The sequence below is a fragment of the Anas acuta genome, chromosome Z (assembly GCF_963932015.1).
Source record: "Anas acuta chromosome Z, bAnaAcu1.1, whole genome shotgun sequence".
Taxonomy (NCBI): domain Eukaryota; kingdom Metazoa; phylum Chordata; class Aves; order Anseriformes; family Anatidae; genus Anas; species Anas acuta.
Genome location: NC_089017.1, coordinates 77,216,813 through 77,232,695, shown reverse-complemented (window position 1 = coordinate 77,232,695; position 15,883 = coordinate 77,216,813). Strand labels below are relative to the sequence as shown.

The 15,883-nt window shown below is 41.5% G+C and overlaps 1 protein-coding gene across 1 annotated transcript in view; it reads left to right on the top strand.

Annotated features, from left to right (window-relative positions):
- Positions 1-3,081: 3,081 nt before the first annotated feature.
- Positions 3,082-15,883, top strand: part of PCSK1 (proprotein convertase subtilisin/kexin type 1) — a 30,036-nt gene continuing 17,234 nt past the window's right edge. Inside the window, exons 1-6 of the mRNA XM_068667194.1 lie at positions 3,082-3,758; positions 4,734-4,838; positions 8,564-8,674; positions 10,874-11,020; positions 11,446-11,522; positions 13,628-13,716. Coding sequence (XP_068523295.1) covers positions 3,579-3,758; positions 4,734-4,838; positions 8,564-8,674; positions 10,874-11,020; positions 11,446-11,522; positions 13,628-13,716 — 709 coding nt within the window. The 5' untranslated portion in view covers positions 3,082-3,578. The remainder of the gene's footprint in view (positions 3,759-4,733; positions 4,839-8,563; positions 8,675-10,873; positions 11,021-11,445; positions 11,523-13,627; positions 13,717-15,883) is intronic.

Here is a 15,883-nt window from a genome sequence, read left to right as displayed (position 1 = left end):
GAGCTTCATGCCTGTGCTTTCTACCTCGTAATAAATATATTTATTTGGATACTAGTTGCCATTCAGAGATGGTGATTGAGCTTTCCAACCTTGCCCCATGGGGCAGAATCTGCCTGTCTGCATGGTTCTGACTGATCTCTCATGCTGAAAAGTTGATGGAGTGGATTTGTTGCCAGTGTGAAAATAGTAAAGCCAAGCAGTGCCGTCTGGAGCAGAGAGAGCAAATCCCACACCTGCCCATCCCCTGCTCCTCCTCCCCTGCCCCTGCTCCTCCAGTTTCCAGCACTAGCCCTTTCTCCACAGCATGTGCTGCAGCAAATGCAAATGGGCATCCTGAATTATGCCACGACAGTTAAGCAACAAGATGGGCTCAAAAACATAGTCCTGAAGCTTGAATATGAACTACCAGTTTTAAATATTTCAGCCCTACTAAAGAGCAAGGGAATAGGATGTTGTGTGTAAGCGTTTGGCTTTTCAAAACCAGTCTGTCTCCCTTTTTTTTTGGGCACATATATTTGAAGGATCAGAAATCTGAGTACAAAAAATACAGCTATAAATTAAAACCTATACAAGCATCTTGACAAGGAGGAAGAAAACAAACAAACAAACAGCTAAGTTCCTAGGCACAAGAGAGTTGAAATAGTGTCTGTGGCTATAACGAGGCTAAATTTTCATGTGGGCTGTATGAGGACACTTTCAATAACACCTTCTCCAAACATCCTAGAGGAAGCTATAAAACCTCAATAATACCTCTTCAAAATATCCCTGTGAGGTAAGTGTGCTGAAGGGAAGGAATCCAGAACATAAACAGATGAAGATTTGTATTTATAATTGCTGAAGCAATTCAAGACTTCAGAACACTTGTCCTTGGGTCCTGATTTTGAGTTAATTTTCACTGCTGTCATATAATTAAAAAAAAAAAAAAATAGAATAACTGCTGATTTACACTTATGTTATATGAAAATCAGGACTGGGACTGGGGGGATTTATTGCTTGTACTTCAACTATTAGATACAACTCTTTATGAGCTAGCCCAATACAGACATTATATCTTTGCTCAGGTGAACATTTTGCACTTGGGCCATAACAAGACACTTCCAGTTGGGAAATTTAATGATTCCCACTCAAATATCACACACTAAAAACAAACCAAACATTTCATTACCAATGTTTCTCCACAAGAAGAATATAAATCCATCTCAGAACCTATTTCCCCTAGTTAGGAGCAAGTCTGTGTTGAATACCATGCTAAACTGAAGTTATACAATAGAAATCATCTTTTTATAGTTGGTCTTGTGTTTGTTTCCAAGCTTACACTTAGGCAGAATACCATTAGGTGCACTAAATAAATCTTTCACTGATAAACAACAAATGTGAAGTGCTTATGGACCATGAAACAATTATCATTGACTCCACCTGATGCTGCTGAGCAAGCTGTTCTTTTCCATTGTGCTATTATTAGACAGGAATGCAGTGGGTTGGACAGCATCCTTCATTAATGGATAGGATAACCAAGTCTGTATAGCACATAGATCATTTTCTATCAGAGCTCAGGACCTTGTACACAGGCCATCTAACTTATGTCCTGAACAAAATGTTATCCCCATAAATAAACACGTTGGAATAAACTAAGGCTTTAGAAAAGAGAATGGAGATGTGCAAGACAGTCTTAGGGATGTAAATGTTCTATGCACCTCTTAAGACTTGGGAATATAAACTATCACTATACATATAGATGTCTTTTGTTTCATTTCTGCATGGAGATGTTTCTACAGAGTTACTCAATACTGAATGTAAAATGTAAGCCAAAGTACAATATCCATGACATGAATTGAGAGGTAAAAAGCCCTTTGTGTTCTGAGCAGAACAGTACTGATAAAACCAGCAGAGGAAAAATCTGTATCTGGACCCAGAAACTGCTTGCCAAAACAGCCGCATTGAAAGGAAGCCTCAGAAACACAGTGCTAAAAATGGAACAGAGGGATCTTTAAGGCATCTGTCCAGGAAAGTGAAGAAAATACATTTTTTGCCAGTAAACACTGAGGAAATGATGCATCGAATACAATAAATTAAATTGAACAGAAAACACATCCTAGCCCTTGGCTTGACTTTGGCAAACCCTGGAGTGTCCTCACCAAGTGAGCGTTGGTGAGTGTCAGGATAGTATTGTAGTTTCATTTAATTGATAAGCTAGGTTGTATACTGATATTTATCAAAATATTACAGGTGCTTCTGGTATACCTAAGACATTCATCCTCCCCACCTCCCCTGATCCATTCAAACTCTTGTTCTTTTGAGCCCCTGTAAATGTAATGCCCAATACTCGAGCTGCAATGGTAACAACCCCCTGATCCCTATGGGAACACAGGAGTCCTCACGATGCTCTGAGATCTGTACCTGTCCTGGTACAACGATTTCCAAGGCTGAGCTTTCATCTATTTCCTCAAATGCTGGCTTTCTACAATTTCCATATTTTCCGCTCCTCGTTGTTTTGCATTTATGCTTTCCATCATCTTCCTATTTTAAAAGCGAATGAAGAGTAGGCAGGCATATTGGCCACACTATAATAAAGAGAGAGCACAATGCTGACATTTTAAATGTCCAGTTTAAAAGCTGGAATAAGGAAGCATTTAAATTGAGTTAAATATAAACTGAAACTGCTAAAAGGTTCAGTTTCACAGGTAGAAGCAAGAATGTCCAGGGAATACTAGGAAATCTTTAGAGAACTTTTCTGACGTGAGGAGAGAAAAGGCAAAGAGAAGGCAGTAGGAAAGCTAAATAAAACAGAAGGAGCTGGGCAGTCACCCATGGAAAATGAAATTACAGAATTAAATGAGTATTTAGCAAAGCCTGTAATTTGCTGAGAAACTGCAACACGAAGACCTCCGGGTGCAACAAAAAGTTTGGTTAATCATTATTTTCGAGCAACAGCGTTTTGGGGTGAGGGCACCTGCTACATCAGGGCAGCGGGCGGCGGCGCCCGGCTGGAGGTGTCGGTCGACGGTGCGGGTAACTCAGGTTCGGCTAATTTAGTGAATTGCAAGAAGAAAAAGGACGAGAAACGTTTTACCCTCCCAAATTACACCGGCGCCGCGGCTCCTCCCAGCGACACCCGAGGGCCTGGCGGAGGGGTGTCGCCGACGGGGGGGGACGGACGGCGCGACCTCCGCTCCCACCGCACCGGGGGCGAGCCGCGGGGGCGAGCCGCGGGCACGGTGCGCGGGCACGACGCCGGCAGCGGCCCCGCGCCCCTCGCCTCCCTCCGCGGGAGGGGGCGGGAGCCCCGACGGAGCCGCCCGCCCCCCTCTCCATCCCTCCCTCCCCTACCCCGGGGGAAGCACCCTCCCGGCCCGGGGGCCAGGTAGACTTTGACGTCAGGATGTCTGTCGTCGTTTTGACGTGCAAAACGCTCATTTCCATTCCGGAGACCGAGGGGTCTGGGCGGCCGCGCGGAGACGGGCAGCCGCGCAGCACCGAGCCCTGCCGAGCCGAGCCGTGCTGTGCTGATCCGTGCCAAGCCTTGCCGAGCCGTGCCAAGCCCCTCCGCGCTCGCTTAGCAACGCCGGCCCGCTGCGGCCATGGACGGGCTCCGCTGGTGCGGGCGCTGCGCGGCCCTGGCGCTGCTGGCCGCCTGCTGCCTGCCCCGCGGCGGCGGTGCCGGGCGGCAATTCCTCAACGAGTGGGCGGCCGAGGTCCCCGCGGGCCCCGACGCCGCCAGGGACATCGCCGAGGAGCTGGGCTACGACCTCGTGGGGCAGGTACGGGCGGCGGAGCGGGCGCGGGGCGCACAGCCCATGCGCACGCATCCCTTTGCATGCACACGCGCCCCTTTACCCCATATACACACACCTACACCCTTTTACCCCATACGCACCCCCATACCCCTTTAACCCCATACACACGCCCCCTTTACCCCATTTCAGGGAGCTGCCCCGCCGAAGACCCCCGCCCCACGCACGGAGCGGGGCTGCGGGCGGCTCCCCCCGCCCCAGCCCAGCACGGGGGGCTCCGGGCGCGGGGCTCCTTGTTCCACACACCCCCCCCCCTCCTCCCCATCGCTTGTATTTTTGTATTTTTTTTTTTGGGATGCCGTGACGTCAGCGTTGTCAGGGATGAGTAACCGCGTAGAGGTGGCGGCTCCGTCCCGGCGCCGGGCGGGGGTCCGCAGGCAGCCTCCGTTCCCACCGCGGCGTCCTGGGGCCGGGGGCGCCGGCGACCCCCTCCCAACCTCCCCTCTTCGCTCAGTCCTCGCCCACTCTTCACCCACTAGTGGCCCCTCGCCGGGAGACCCCCGGTCCGGGCTCCCCAAGCCCTCGGGTTCCCCGGTGCCGACCCCGAGGCACAAAGCCCCCGGGCACAGCCAAGGGGCCAAAATCGGGGAATGCGGCCAAATGCATAACCTGACCTCCCGCTGGGACGTGTCTCTGCCAGGGCACTTCTGGTTGCTCCGGTCGCTACTACAGGAGTAGCGCTACTTTGCTGAGTACTGTCGTAGTAATGAGTGCGACTTGATGAGGTTCAATGAAATTATTCCCCCCAGCCCTTTTAGCAGCACGCAGGCTGTGACAAGCACTTCTTACTTGAAGAGTGTTCCTGTTCGGATTAACATATTTAAACGTAGTTTCCTGCTCTTCTCTTTCAAGCAGAAAGCATTCTGTCGGGTTGTGACTGTGGATATTTGTTTGCGGTAGGGAGATACCTCTCCATGCTTACAGCACACCTCTGTCTTATAGATTGGATCACTCAAAAATCACTACCTATTCAGACATAAAAGCCATCCCAGACGGTCTCGAAGAAGTGCCATTCATATCACTAAAAGACTTTCTGATGATGAGCGGGTGAGTGTTATTTTTTTATTTTATTTTTTTTTATGCCCTCTGTTTATTCTGACTGTTCATTGATTGCCAGCCTCCTAACGAGGTCACAGGCAGACTTTGCTTGTTTTGCAAGTCTAATGTATTCAGCTATCCATACTTGTGTTGAGTAATACTTTATAATTCCATCATTAACAGGCAGACTCTGACCCTCTCTTACCCTATTTCTTGCAAGAGCTTTCCAAATTAAGATTTAAAATATGCAGCATTGCAGAGGTTTGGAATTTCAGATGCTGATGTGCTGCTGGTGAAAACATGAATGACGAAAAACAGAGCTCGATTCAAAGCAAAAATCCATAGATCCAATATGTTTAATCAGGCCATGTGTATGTGATGGCCATGGAAATTAGGTTCTATTTAAAGTGATTCAATCTTAAAAAAAAAAAAAAAAAAGACTGAGGTTTTGCTAGATTTATTTTTTCTATGGCAAGAGAAGACCCCAGCTTAAGGGATTCATCACATGACCTAGACTTACAGTCTTTTGGTATGTTGGGGTCCCCCAGAAATCAGGGATGGGCAGTGTTCAGAGCCATGGATTATACAGTCTAAGGCACAATCCTGTAGCAAGGCAGACTCTGCATTTATTTGACTTTACTTAAGAGAGAAGCATCCCTATTTGTAAACATGCTGAGGAAATGTGGTGGGTGGCAAATTTAAGGAACAGAGCGGAATGCTGTCAGCCCCTCTTAAAAACAGCATCTGACACACATCAGAATGATGACATTTGAATTTCAAATCAGCATTATTGCAGCAGCAGTCCAAAACGTCAAGTAACTTCATTGTGAAAACCAACGTTTTGTCATGTAAGGATGAATCACTTGAGAAGAAGTAATTGGTTATCTGAGTGAAGTTTTTGGATGCAAACATCAGTTAGGAGGAAACATTCTATGAAGAATTAAAGGAGGGGGTGAGACAGCGTATTTGTTTTGCATGTTCTGTTTCAAAGCTGTTCATTCCCGTCTGTCTCCTTGCAAGCATCAGATTAGTGGTTCAAGTCTTCTGGGTGAAACCTTTCTAAACTGGGGTTGCTCAAAGCCACAGCTTTAGTGTAAAAACCACCACAAATAAAGGTTTAATGCTATAATTTATGCCCATACCTGTGTTGTCATAGTACAGCGTTCAGGAGCAGAGATCTGGCTGCAGTTCCTCGCTTTTCTCTCCCTTCTTCTCTGGGGACAGTGACAGGACCTGAGGGAACAGCATGGAGCTGGGACAGGGGAGGGTCAGGCTGGGGGTTAGGGAAGGGTTCTGCACCCAGGCTGCCCAGGGATGTGGTCATGGCATCGAGCCTGTTGGAGTTTAGGAAGAGTTTGGACAACGCTGTCAGACACATGGTCTGGTTTTTGGGTGGTCCTGTGTAGACCCAGGAGTTGGAGTCTGATCCTTGTAGGTCCCTTCCAACCTGCGATATTCTGTGATTCTTTTTTAGTACTTAATACCTCAAATGTCTGTTACACAGGAAAACACAACCATGTTTAACATACCAGATTCTTGTGTTGTGAGCAGAGTGGAAGTCATTGCATTACGTGCATTACCACTAAACATTGCTGCATATTCATGTACTTAGACCCCCAAACCAGTTTCAAAGTGCTGCAGGTGATTTGCTAAATCTGCTCCAATTTCCCTTTTGTTTACCCTCTCGTATGCAAATTAACTATGTGAATTAACGAGGTGTAATTATGCCATTAGGTAAGTATACAAACAAGAGGCAATCATGTAAGGCTGTGTGGTTATGCATGGACCTTTACTCCAACGAGCTAATTCTGTTAAGCAACAACCTATTTAAAAGGGTTTAAATTCATTCTTATATAAAAAAAAAAAAAAAAGAGAAGAGAATCCTTGGTTTGTGTATTGCCTTGATGAATTTTACAATACTTTAGCCATGAAAGCTGGCGCAAAACTTGGCTCTACTCCGAATATTTATCTCCTTCCTGTGGCTGTCCAAGTGTTAGTAGTAAAATGGGTAACGCCTGTGAACGTTTTGAAAGGCCACAAATATTTGGCTCCACAACATCTTCCAGTATTTGCACTTGCTTCTGAGTCCACTTTCTTGCAAGGGACCTGAATCAAAATAATTTCCAGTGCTCTATAGATCTGGCATAGGGCCGTTAGCTTTTGCTGTAGATGGATAGCGTGAACCTTACCCAGCTGCTGAGTGACAAACATTTGGCTTGTTTGTCTGACATATGTGCTTGGTAGTTTCAGCTCATTTCCCTCAGAGCAGTTGTCCGCATCAGAAAACAACAAGCGTGGAAACTGTCAATTCTTAATTACCATTGGGTGATGCAGAGGCCAAGCTTTGCTGTGGGCAGGGAATAGAATCATGGTAATTGCTCTAACCTGTGCAGAAGTATATATGGCCTCGGATTTCAGTAGTGCAGTTTAAAATACTTGTACTTCATGGGTATATTCATCTCCCGAGACTAATTGTGCTTTGTAGGGGCTTCAGTACTAAATAGGTAGCAAAGTGAGCAGCATTAGCTCTCAGTATATGTGCTTGCTGTAGCTTCCATCTTTCAGGGTTAATGTTCTTGCAGTGAATATTAATTAAGTTCTCCTTAGAAAAGATGTATTTTAATCAAATTAGTGCATTTATTCATTATAATAATTTCTAACTCAGTCTTATAATTATTTCATATATAGTGATATATGCAAGGACCATAAGGTCATCAAACGACAGTAGGGAAAAGTACTAAAGTCTGTTCAGATGCATAAAGCAAAAGGTTTAAATCCAAGGCATTCTTAAATGGATTCTTAAAATGTCCTCAAAGCAGGACTGTGGCAACCTCCTGAAGCTAAGCTTTTTAACCTAGATTGCCTGTTTGGAAATTGGAATCAAAAGCAGCACCTTGGTCTGGGTCAGAATGACTGCCCAGGTGCCTGCAGTACCATTTTTTTCCAATTTCCAAAAGGAGCACACAGCACAGATGGGTGTCGCACAGCAGAGTCAGGACTGGATTTAAAGTGGATTTAAGAAAGTATTCCAAGGACCAAGGGTGGGAAGTATTGTTAAAACATAATCCTCTGACTTAGGGAATGCTGTGTTTATGCACAAATGCCAGGCAATTCAGTGTACAGATGCATTATCAAAACACACTGAAGCATTTTGGCTCTCAGTAGCCTCAAGTGGAATTATGCCAGTGAGGAATTTAGTCCAATATTCCTGGTTTACTAACAGATCACACTCAAAACAGTAGTGGGAAGGAGACTTGAAGGTCCAGCTGGGCTATGAGTAACATCATCATTATGACTGCTAGTCAGAGATAAAGCCAGAGATAGTCTTTCTTCTTTTCTTGTAACTCCAAGTATAAATCAATAGGCATTAAAATTAATGTATGAAAAAGAAGCAAAGTGTAGTTTTGTTTGGTTCAGTAAACATCACTACTTCAATAACCTTCTAGCCATACTACACATTTGATATAGAAGTCTGCATTGTGTGGCATTCACAGGATTTCCACTGGTAACTTGTACTTTACATGAATTAATTGTATGGCATAGTGATTTCACTGAGTCCTCTCTCCTAAAATACACTGTAGTACAGAATAAATAATCCTCCTCTCTGCATCAAATGTTGCTCGTCTAGCCCTAAGCATGAAAGTCTAGCTGGGTGAGGAAAACCCTTGTCCTCTAGGCTAATAGAGTCTCAATGTATACTGGCTTACATATCACATTTTTACAAATAATTGTAGGTGTCATGGGCAGAGCAGCAATACGAGAAAAAGCGAACTAAGCGTGCTACCATGAGAGAATCAGCAGAGAATCTTTTCAACGATCCTATGTGGAATCAGCAGTGGTATCTGGTAAGAATTTGTCTCATTGTGGGACCAGTGATGATGAATTTCGCTTGCAGTATCACAGCGATTGCACTGGAGGGAAAAAATGAGGAGTCCCTCTCATTAACATAGGTTATAAAAATCTCTGTGCATAATATTTCCAGGCAACCGTCTGTCTTTTGTGATGTGTTGTTCATGCAGAAATTCCAAAAGCCTATCTAGGCTGCTGCTCTGGCTGGGGGGTGATAGTAGAACATGCTACAATAGATAATACCTACCTGCATTATAACTTTAAAATATTTGCTGTCACCAGGTAAGAATTCCTTTAACATGTCTGAAGCTGGCTGTTTCTTCATTAAAATTGGTTGTGTGGAGTGCATTCTCAAGAAGAACACAAAAGCATATGCACGTATATAGGCAGTCACCTTTGGCGTCTTGGTCTAGGGTGCAAGTAGAAGAGATTCTTTACAGCTCAGATGTTGAAAACCTCAAGGAAAAGAAGTTTTCCTGGCCTCTCTATTTTTTGTCTGAATATGACACGTCAGAAATACAGTTCATCACCTATGTTTCATCTGTATTTCCACCATGCATCTGGGTTTACCTTCAGCCTAGCTGTCATGGATTTCCATCAGAAGAGGAGTGGGATTAAAAATGGTGTAACAAGAAAAATGGTCAAGTATAAACGCGATCCCAGTGGCTAGAGATACTTCCTTTTCTTCAGTTCAGCTTAGAGAAAACAGACCAAATTGTAGGCTGTTTGTACAGTGCTTTTGCTTCTCTTTCATCTAGAAAAACTAAATTGCAAAACACATAGCATAAAATATTTCTACAAAAATTCCTGCAGATTATTTATCAACATAAAAATAGTTATCTTTGAGAAATTAACATTGCTTTGAAGCTGTGTGTGTTTACTTGTTTGCCTGCTTTCAGTAGAAAGCACAAAATATGTAAGGTCTTTGCTTTGGACAAATACATAAACACAGTTCAAAACAAAAGTTTTTTTTTTGTTTGTTTGTGTGTGTGTGTAAAGCAATGCCATGTTCTCCAGCAGACACTGTTCCTCTTTCCCCCCTCCTGTGATTTCTCACTCCTTTTGCCTCCAGTTTACACACATGAGAAACAGAAAACATGATGCTTACTCTTGTTTCCAGTGCACATTGATTATATATATATATATGTTAATTAAATATGTGTTAAATAGTTTCTTTCAAAATGTTATCCTTGCCTTGTAGTAAATAACCTGTTATCTGATTTAGTATCAACAGTTTTTAACTTTTGTTCAGTGTGCCTTCACAAATCACAAAAAAAAAGAAAAAGTAATGGATTCTAGAAAATAAAAGTGGAAACCTCAAAACCTTCCTGATCTGCAGCTGTCAGAAAAGAAAGCAAAAAGTGAAATAAATGTTATTCCTATAACATACTTCTGTATCTAATCCTCATATGCTGTCTGACATTGTTTTGGAAACAAATAAATAAAAAACCTGTGATCACCAAATGTAATTATGCACTGAGAAACACAAACAACATGCTGGGGTTTTTATGGAGTAGTAAGCAAGGATTCTAAAATAGATGTATGTGCTGCATATTTAATACTAGAGAGGAAAAATGACCCACTTAGAAGTTACTTTTCAAAGAACTTGCTGTGGAAGAGAAGGCTATAAATGACTCATACTTCCAGTTGATTTACCACAGGAAAAGTAATGAGGGTAGCAAACAGAAAGTTGTGATTCAGCACAGTTGTTCCTAGCCAAACAACTACCGTAATTGTTTTAGCCATTAATTATTCTGTTATGGCTAACTTGAATGTCAAAGGAGAATACAAGTTTGGAGAAAACACAGCTTACTGTACTGTGGGCTACTTACCGTCTTGGCTCCTCAAAAGGTGATAATTACAGACATTAATAGGTCTGGTTATTAACTCAACTTTGCAAGGTTCATTGGTATGTTCCTACCCCTCTTGCATTTATTTCTGTTGCCTAGCTCTAATAAATCAAAGATGGTCCTTATTCAGAGGTGGTTTTCTGGAAGCTTCAAGTGATGGGGGAAATCTTTCAGTGCTACAACTATTTGAACAAATTCATTTTTGTTATATGTTTGTAAAGTTTGAGAGAAATATACTAATTCAGGCAGGGATGATTTAGAGTGTTTCTAAAATGTGAATTTGGATCTGTGTGGTATAAATGGATACAAAATACTGACACGTTTCTAATCCTTTCTGTCCCTCAGCAAGATACAAGGATAACTCCATCCCTTCCCAAACTGGATCTCCATGTTATTCCTGTATGGCAAAAAGGGATTACAGGCAAGGGTGTTGTCATCACAGTATTAGATGATGGCCTGGAGTGGAATCACACTGACATCTACACTAACTATGTAAGTTTGTGCATTAGATTGCTGTGGAATAAATTAATCAAATGTAAATTTCATATACAGATATAATGTCAGTTCCATAAGGCAGCTCCTACATTGCAGAGACTGAAATATTTGCCTCAGACCTAATTTGGAACCTGGTCTATGTCACAGGAAGTTGAATGTTACTTAGCAAAGGAAACTTTTTTTTTTTTAATCTCAGTGGATTTAGTACCACAGCATGTTTGTATACCATGGTTTAATGCTGAATTATTAACACTCCGTGAAAAATTTATGGAATTGTTAATACCTGTCAAATTCTATGCACTTGATTACTGTCAACATGAGGCACACTAAATCAATAAATACAGACTCTAGAACCCATTTTGTTGCACATTTTAAAATGCATTTCCTAGTTGTCCCAATTATTTTTGTTCTTTTAAATGTAGGACCCAAAGGCAAGTTATGACTTCAATGACAACGATCACGATCCCTTTCCTAGATACGACCCAACAAATGAAAACAAGTGAGTAGCCTCCCAATTATGTGAAGAAAGTAAAATTGTACTCTATTACTTTGTGTGTTACAACATGGAAATGAGGAAATACCCATATCCCCTATGGTAATTATGTATGAAAGGAAAAATTTGTGTCACAAAACCACAGAAAGGTTGAGGTTGGAAGGGACCTCAGGTGCTCTTCTGGCCCAAACCCCTGCTCAAGCAGGGCCTCCCAGAGCAGGGTGCACAGGACCATGTCCAGAGGGCTTTTGAATATCTCAAAGGAGGAGACTCCACAGCCTCTCTGGGCAGCCTGCACCAATGTTCAGGTAAGCCTCCCAGTAAAAGAAGTGTTTCCTGATGTTCAGGCAGAGTCTCTTATGTTTTCTTTGGCAGAAACACTTACACAGACACTGGATATTAGGGAAATTAAATTTTGATGTCTTGAGTTTCTCCATATCTTAGTATGTGTACACATTTCTGTAAACTGAATGGAACAGTCTGTTCATGTCACCATATGCATTTGTAGAACAATACCTACCTAAGCAAATTTTAAGTTCTCTGCTTTGCCCTGGGAATTTTAAAAGAATGCATCTTTTGTGAAGGGCTTTGAAACAGCCTGTTTTTTAGAGAAACCTAATAACCTACCAAAAACAAAGCAAAACAAAAAGCAAGCAAAAAACATCCCTTTAGACCAACTTTTGTATTTAAGGACACTGTATTCTGGTTTTGGCAGTACCTTCTAGACCAATAGAATATTTTGGACAAATGTGTTCTAGTACAGGTAAGTACAGGTGAAGCAATGCTTCTCACCTCTTCCTCTGATATGGCTGTGACACTGGAGGAGGTTACATTCCTTTTCTGGAAAACTTTTCTGTCTCTTCTGAGGAAGAAGGTGTCTGGAAACATTATATAGACCAGATTTGGCCCGGACATCTTCAAAGTAGAAACACAGGAAGTTTCAACAGGCTTGAACACAGACTACCAGCCAGTTTGCTTAGTGGACTTATGTGTCGTGGACAGATTGGGGAATTTTCCCCAATGCCCTCCCTAGAGCTGCCAGTCAGGTACTCAGGGGAACATCAGGATGGATCTGTCACACCTGGCAGTATTCACGTAGTTCAGTGAGGGATTTTGTCTGGCACGAGAGAAGAGAGTGGACCTCTTTAAAAGCTGGTGCACAGAAGTCAATTTCTTAAACCAATTAGGATGTCACTACTCAATAAATATACAGGAAGATATTGATGCACTGGTTCCCTATTGTCTATCAAACCATATGGCAGCATTCACAACATAAATCGGTGGGGCGGGGGGGGGGGAACACAGCAGTCAATCAACAGATAAATATCCCACGAATAAGACATTTGAAAAATGACATTTCTACATTACTACCGCATTATTTAAGAGCAAGAGTCCATTATCCTCTTGTTCTGATGACATTATCTCTTAAATTTACCTGTATTATTTCTAATCTTTATTAATAAGTAAATGCAATTCAGCCCAGAAGCATTAAAACACTTCATTGAATAACAATCTATAGTATTAAATAATACAACTCGTCTACAATTACAGTTGCTTGAAGGTTTTCTTTATTGAAGAGTAAAGAATCACCCATGGCAAAAAAAATTGCATAGAAAGTAGCTAGTTACAAGAAAAAATAAGCAATGATGAAGATACTTTAAAGGTTAACTATCTGAAATCCTAATAAAGGCAATCATTTAAAAACAAACAAACAAACTGAATGTGCGATTAGAAAAAGACTTGTTTGTATTTCTTTCTGAAGAAGTTTAGTAGCTTAGCCTTAAAATTTTACACTACTCTGTAAAATACAGACGCACTCCGCTAAAATACAGGTAACGGATAGTTTTATGGACCTCAGTGTGGCTTGGATTATGTATTTACCATCTCATCTTGATGATCATTTGATCACTAAAAAGGTAAAATTATATTGACTGAAGCCTAAGGGAAATGAGTATTTTTGTGTCACGTAGATACAGCTCAGAATTATTCAACAACTGCATTACACTCAGTTCAAGACATCCACCAAATCCAGAAAGTCACTGATGAGTCTTTGTGTACATTACACAGAATTGTGTAGGTTATGAGACATCATTCTTACTCTATTTATTCAGGCATGGAACACGGTGTGCAGGAGAAATTGCAATGCAAGCCAACAATAGAAAATGTGGAGTTGGAGTAGCCTACAATTCCAAAGTTGGAGGTAAGAGAATGAAAATAGTTAGATGTCTGATGTGAAGGGAAACTAGAAAAATTCTGTGAAATGCTGAATGTTTTCAGATACCATTAATCCAAAATATAAATTACCATTCCTTCACAGGAATCATCACTCTTGCAGTATTAGTGTACAAAATCCTGACTGGCCACAGGGCAGAGTGATAGATCTATGTGACACCATTTCTTAAATGCCATTGTGTTCTCTGGAATTTGTCACTTGAATAGAAGTAGATGGTGTAATATGTAACAACAAAGTAATAATATGGATTAATAATGATCTATTTTGTAAACAGAGATCTTTTAAGGAATGATGGATTCATTTGTAGCTGGTTATCTTGGAAGGAGATGGCATGGAGGAGGAGAGGGGATTGAGCAGATTAGAAGAAAGAATATCCAAATTAATCCATTAGAAGTTTATGAAATAGTTATGATTAAAGTATTAGCTGCAAATGGTTATTTGGCTCAGAGGAAGATACTTGTTGCAGTCTAGTTTTTCCATTACTTCTTTTTTCCTTTTAAACAAAAGGATGATGAGTGGCAGTTGACACCCATAACTGCCGTTCCCACCATTTTGGTCTTACGTTTGTAGGTTCCCGTTTACTCTACTCAGCTGTCATAGATGTCAGCTTTGCAGTCTGCCTTCGCCATAATGCATTATGCTGTCATGCTCTGTTTAAATAAAATATCTCACTCGTGAGATGAAGATGCCAAATTTTCAAAGCAGGGCAAAGTGGATGAAGCTGCAATGATGTCTGAACTCCTGCTGTGCCCATATTTTAAGGCACTTGCATCTATATAGAAGGTTCTTCCACAGATTTCATTTGCAAATGCAAACTAGAAATCTGTACTGTGTGACTTGTCTAGAAAAGGAAAATGACAGGAGGAAAAGCAATCCAGTGCTTCAGATTACCCAGAAAACTCCTAATAACTGGGTGGCAAATAAGAAAAATACACAAGAGTTGAAATAAATTGTAAGCCAGTATATATGACCAGGGTGATTGAGATAGAGGAATAACAAAAACATGTCCAAAGAGCAACAGAAAAATAGGAGAATTCTTCAAAAGATTTAGCTAAATTTGGTCTGGGTAGACACTGGAAGGTATTTTTTGTTTGTTTGTTTGTTTTTCTGTGCAAGGCTATGGAGGATTCATTCCTTCACAGGCATTTTTTCTTTTTCTTTTTTTCTTTTTCTTTTTTTTTTCGTTAAATCCTTGGAATGATGCATTACACACTTCTATTTGACATTAGTTCAGGGTGACTTCTTTAAGCGGCTGTTTGCTTGTATCAATTGCCATGCTGGATAAATCCAGTGGTCCGTAGCCAATGCATTGTCTCTGATAGTCAGCAATATATGCTTTGAGAAAAAGGGAAAGAAACCCTGGCTTTTGGAATATGCTGTTCTCTGACCTTCAACATTAGAGACTGGTTTAACTTTGCCTTGAAGTCAAACATTCAATTCAAAATTTTTCATTTTCCATGAAAATAGTAACTTTAATAACCTCAAGCATTCCTATTAGTACGTTAATGTCTGGCCCTGTTCTGAAATCTGTGTAAATCTTTTAAACAGCTTGAGGCCATGAATCCCACAGGCCATCCTTATGTGCTGTGTGAAACAAATACTTCTTAATGTCAATTTTAAAAGTGACACCTTTCAGTTTCATAGAACGTTAGCCTCTTGTTTGGTATAGAGCTAAGAAATTGTGTATTTATCACCTTTGGAGTAAAGCAGAGTGTGTATATCTTTGTGCATATCTAACCACAGCACTATGCTACGATATTTCTCTGGTGCTGCCATGGAAATCAAATGATTAAGAAGTTTCATTTCACAAAGGACTGGGCTGAGAGTTCCCACATAGTGATGTGCTGCTAAAAATAGCCTTCTGCCATGCAGATACATGTATGTGTCTGAAATTACCTTGGGCTTTGTCTGCTTTTGAATTTGTGGGGCTGATGGTGAGAGAAAGCATGTGGAAGAATTTATGCAAGAGCAGATAATTGGAATCTGCTTAGGGAAATATCACTGCAGTCATCAAATCCCAAGCTGACTTAAACAAGCAGTATTTTTGGAGGTCATAAAGACATGACAGTATTGTTTTTTTATTTTTTTATTTTTATTTTGTTTGTTTGTTTTTCCACTGAGCTTTTTTTTTGTT